This window comes from Epinephelus moara, chromosome 19 (genome assembly GCF_006386435.1).
Source record: "Epinephelus moara isolate mb chromosome 19, YSFRI_EMoa_1.0, whole genome shotgun sequence".
Taxonomy (NCBI): Eukaryota; Metazoa; Chordata; class Actinopteri; order Perciformes; family Serranidae; genus Epinephelus; species Epinephelus moara.
The window spans coordinates 3,072,650-3,078,030 of NC_065524.1; the positions used below are offsets into that span (position 1 = coordinate 3,072,650).

Consider the following 5,381-nt stretch of genomic DNA (forward strand, 5'->3'; position numbering starts at 1 on the left):
AAATAAAAGACAGCGCCTCCATTTTAATCCAGTGGATGTAGAGATATTAATGCATGTGTAGCAGACGGTGCACGTTTATCTTTAAAAGAAGAGCCTGAGTCAGAGCGAGGAAAGTGTCAATAAGTTAACCATAAAGTTAATAAAAAAGTTTTATTCAGTGTTGTCCGTTTATTCATCATTTATCAGACTCACATTTCCTTAATGAAGATAAAGTGGTGGAATCTGACTGTGTATCAGGCTGTAGACACATTACATTATATTAATGATATATAATAATATATTTGTTGAGATTTAATCTGATGGGGAAACACACAGGAGGCAGCAACTGAAAAATAGGAAGATTTAAAACATATAGGCTAGGCTATAGATCAAAGACATAAAGACATGACTGTAAACTCACAGTCTGACCCAGTAATAATATGTTTGGTGATTTGCACTTAAAAAGACGTTGAGGTTAAAATGCAGTAGATTTTAAAATGTTGCACATCTATTTGTATCTTGACTCAACAGCATTCAGTGACTTTATTTCAGCTACAAATATAGTAAATTTAAAGACACTGAAACGCTGCACCATTGCTCACTCAGAAATATGAACATATAATCCCCAATATTAGGCTATAGGAATGTTCCATCAGTGCGACCAATGACATCAGTGATAGAGATCATTAGTCATTGATACGTGTCTAAAGCTTCATACCGATTTTTAAAATTTAAATAATTAGACCTACACATTATGAGCAATAAACATTTCAGAGCTGCTCTAACAGACTGACAGTCTGATCCTTGTGCACAGTGTTATAAAAAAATAATAAATATAAAAAGGACAGAGGTTTGATTCTGAGCTGAGGATGAATTCTCACTGTGTAATATTTGAATGTAAAGACAAAAACCGATGTCCAAAGAAATGATTGATGTGCATAAATTCAGTAACTTAAGACAGTCCTGAGTAACAAACTAATATCCAGCGGGATTTAGACTGTGACAGACGGTAAATCTCTGCTAATTAATGCGCTTCGATACAAGCTTTGACACGGACTGAATGAATGAGGAAATGAAACAGCTTGCAGGGAGGAGACAGAGAAAAACTCAGGGTTTATTGAAGAAAACCTGTCAGCGAGCAGGTTATGTTCACAGAGTCTGTTACCATGGTGACTGACTCAGAGTTTGATTTACCTCTCTTTCTGGAACGGATAACTCAGAGTTTCCCTCATCTCAGGGTTAACTTACTCTGAGTTTTCACATAACCCGCTTTCTGGAATACCCCCCAGAACAGTCTCATTATATTTTTGTTGGCATGATATACTCAATGGAAATTCTCATATAGACAGATTTTCCTTTCTACAATGTATCAATAATAGTTTGAAAAACACAGATATTTTCTTTACTTTACTTTTCTCCCAATATCAATCAATCAATCAATCAACTTTATAAATAAAATTGATTGATTGATTGATTGATATTGGGAGAAAAGTAATATACTTACAAATGTGTCTCAGATGAATGTTAGTGCAATGTGCTAACCAATGCATGGCTTGACATCCTCTCTTTTCTGTATGGAGACACTTGCACTCAACCTCTACATACCATTTACCTGAGGTGCACAAATTGCAATTTTCTTGCCTGATTCCAATTTCAGATCTGGCAGTTCTGATTTTGGCTGTCTCCGATTTTCCTTTTTTCTAAGAACTATAACTGAAAGCATACACTAACATATTTCTGTACTAAAATATTTCTTTAAAGCCAATTGAAATGTGGCTTGAAATAGTAAAAATGCATATATATCAAAGATAGGTGTCTCATCCGGCATCCACAAAAATCTAAGTGAAAAAAATAAATTCATAACAATTAAAAAATCTAGTCAAAAACAGCCAATTTGGCTGCTCAAACCATTTGTCAGGATGGAGGGGGCGTGATCAGATTACGCTTGATTGATTGATTTTAAGCTCATGTTATGTTGCTTTTTTTTTTTTCCTTTCAACCACTAATGTTTAAACCTTTTGCTGCTATCCATCAAATTGACCGTTCTTGATAATGACGCTAAGTAGACAAACTCTGTTAGACCACCCAAATCTGTTTTTGTTTAACTGTACCTCCAGGAATATGGTGATAATTGTTTTGGCAATATTAATCAATACTAAGAAACTCACTTACACTGTCAGATATTACGAGATAATACTGCTAACTGTGAAAGGCCAGGGCATTTCTCTGTGGAGATCTACTGAGCTAACCTGATTTAATATCTCCTTACTATAGAAACAAAAAGGAGTCACTTTGTTAAAGTAATCAGAGTATGCTGAAACTCTGAGGTGAGGTCAACGCTGAGGTTTATTGAAGTAATGTGTTAAAACAAGGAAAACTAAAAGCCAAATAAACTGACAGTTAGTTTCCACTGTACAATCTCTGATTACCAGTGACAGAATCAGACTTAAAGTATTTTGTATTTTTGCAGATTCAGAGTGCTTTCACACCTGACATGCTCTGTGCAGTTCAGACTAAATCTGGTGCCTGTTTAGTCTGGTTCATAAAGGCTGTCAGTTTACCAGCTAGTTCTGCTCCATTCAGACTGGTTCCAATCCCATCACCTTACACATGACCTACATCTGCCCTACATACCTTTTATGTTGTTGAGTATTTCCTTGACGTGGCCAAAGCTGTTCAGTAATGGGTCCTGTTCTTCATCCTGGACAGAGAAACAAACATGATGAGAACATGATGGGAGCATGGGAGGACATCTAAGATGCTATTTGCCATTTAGAGTAGTTGAATCTAATCCAATACATTAATGTTCAGTTTCAGGATGTATTGTTCTAAATGCATGCTTCAAAACCACCAACTTCACCTTATTAAGTATATTTTACATAAAACAGAAATGGCTGATTCATAAATGTACCCGTAATACTATTTAGGATGTTTCTGACACAGAAGCAGTGCCCAACATGTTGACTCTCAAGAGAAATAAGACCTTAATGCATTATAATTTAACACTGTGGGAAAGCAGCTCTCACTCCCAATTAATTATGACAAAACTACAACCATTCTTGTATTCAATTAACAGGTTAATGAAATCTGTCCCTGATTAGATAGCTGAAATGCAGCCAGGACCGGGAATGTATGCATTAGGATAATAATCTCATATCTATCATTTATTTATAAATGGTGATGGTCTGGAAGATACCATTAGATGTGACTTTCAGATCATAGCAACATGTGAAAATGTTGATGGATCTGGATGTGCCAAAAAAAAATAAAAATAAATAGTTTCAAATAGGCAGCACGCTGGTGCTAAACTAGCTCCCTTCAGATTGGAAGTGTTGGTTTTGATTTAGGCCACCCGCTACAAACTATAACTTTCACAGACCAGGCGTACACTAAATGACATCAAGACTGATTAATGCCTAGCCAATTAGCACTCATGAGAGCTAAGATAACACATTGATCAGAAAACAGTGTAGCAAAGTGATGCTAATGATGATAGTGATAATGACAATGATGTCACAAGCAACATACACACACTGTGAGCAGGATTGGGTAACAAATTCAGTACACTTAAGGGTACCAACTAGTGGTGTAACAACACACAGATTCATATTGAACCGTTCGGTACAAGGCTTTCTGTTCCGTACGCATTACGAACCAAAGGATACACTGAACTATCCGATTATATTTGGAAAATAAAATCTACAGCTTAAATTATGTTTAACCCTATGGGCCCGAACGACGCAAAGTGCGTCCAAATTCACACCTGTTCCTCTCTATTGATTTTCTCCGCAACCGTTCGTCATAGCAAAAAGCCACGCATATCACGTGAAACAGTGGAACCGCAGCTTTCCGACACAACCAAGCACTTGCTGGTAGTCCAATGGAAAAACAATGATAAAGTTTCACTTAAATTATGTATAACAAAGCTTTCTTACAGCTTTGCACACACATTACTCTTGGATGGATTACTCGAGAATGCAGGGTGGCACAGAAATGCCACGCATATCACATGAAAGCGCAGGACCGGAGCTTTCCGTTGATACCAAACACATCATTGTGCTGTCATCCCATCATGCTATAAATACAGATCAATTGTCTACAAAATAAAAACCTGACGAATTTCTTTACAATCCATTATACAGATCTTGTTATCAGTCACTTCATATAGTGAGGAATAATATTACTATTTTTTGATTTGTCTTAGATGTAGATATTGCATGTTTCTTTCAAATAAAACACAGTTTTGACTTGTGAATGTCAATGGAATTTCTTGCGATAATGAAAAAATACTGGCAATTATGACGCCTGGCACAAACCACGTTTTGGACAACTGAAGTGACAGAATGTCCCAGCATCATGGTTCTTATATTGCCAGATTCCAGAGAGTCTCCCCTCTTTATATATGGCAGAATATGTTTACTTCCAACTTGCTATGGTGAGATACATGTAAAAATTTAAGAATTTAGTAACACAGATTTTTTTCTTTCCATTGAAAAATTCATATATAATACAGGCACATAGAAGGACATGTAATGATGGCAAATCTGGATAGCCCAGATTGCCCTGAGAAAAAACAAGATATAGCATGTGTATGTAGCCTTTATAATTACTGTGATATTAGTTTGCTGTGCCGATAATTTTGGCATTTGGTCTATTTTCTTTCCATTTTTTTAAAGAAATAGCCTAATATCACAGCTGTTTGTGATTGTGTTTTTTAAATTAGGTATTCCACATATTTGTTAGTTGTGTCTAAACAGACAGCAAAAGAGATGTGCTGACACAGTAGCTCTTCGTGTGAATAGAAAAGAGCATCAGATGGATCAGAATCACTTGTTGACTGGCACACAGTATAGACCTTTGCTGTTCTATTATTCTATTATTCCATTCTATGGCAACAGCTTTGGACCATGTTTACTTCCTGAAAATATACAAGAAGGAAATAACGTGAAATCAGTGACAGCGTTTGAATTTTGCATTGGAAGCAGAGTTTGATGTTAATTCTACTGGAGTCACTGGGGCGAGCACAGCAAATCACACTATAACCCCTCATATCTTTGTCGTTTCACCTTTGATTGAAAAATCCTTCCACCCAAGGCCGTAACTACCACTGAGGACACCGAGGTCATGACCTCGGTATTTTTTCCCAACCTAAACGAATGAATAAAATGAAAATAAAAATAAACCATTTCATTTGTGCGGTGAAAGTACGTGGGAGGACCGATGGAAGGTGATTGAGTGACTCTCTCTTCTCTATAATAACAATTATTTAAAAAAGAAAATTCTGGTACTCTTGTTTGATCGACGCAGCTTTCATACAGCTTTGCACACACATTATTCTTAGATGGATTACTCACGAATGCAGGGTCACACAGAAATGCCACACATATCATATGAAAGTGCAG

General features: G+C 36.4%; 1 protein-coding gene across 6 annotated transcripts in view; it reads right to left on the bottom strand.

The window, feature by feature from the left end:
• gbf1 (golgi brefeldin A resistant guanine nucleotide exchange factor 1) overlaps positions 1 to 5,381 on the bottom strand; it is a 238,024-nt gene that overhangs the window by 217,211 nt on the left and 15,432 nt on the right. For 4 of the 6 annotated variants that reach the window (XM_050070669.1, XM_050070665.1, XM_050070663.1 and 1 more), the window contains one exon: positions 2,614 to 2,680. In XM_050070669.1, the coding sequence (XP_049926626.1) occupies positions 2,614 to 2,680 (67 nt within the window). Of the gene's footprint in view, positions 1 to 2,613; positions 2,681 to 5,381 lie in introns of those variants that run through there. The other 2 variants (XM_050070664.1, XM_050070662.1) reach the window with 1 other exon arrangement.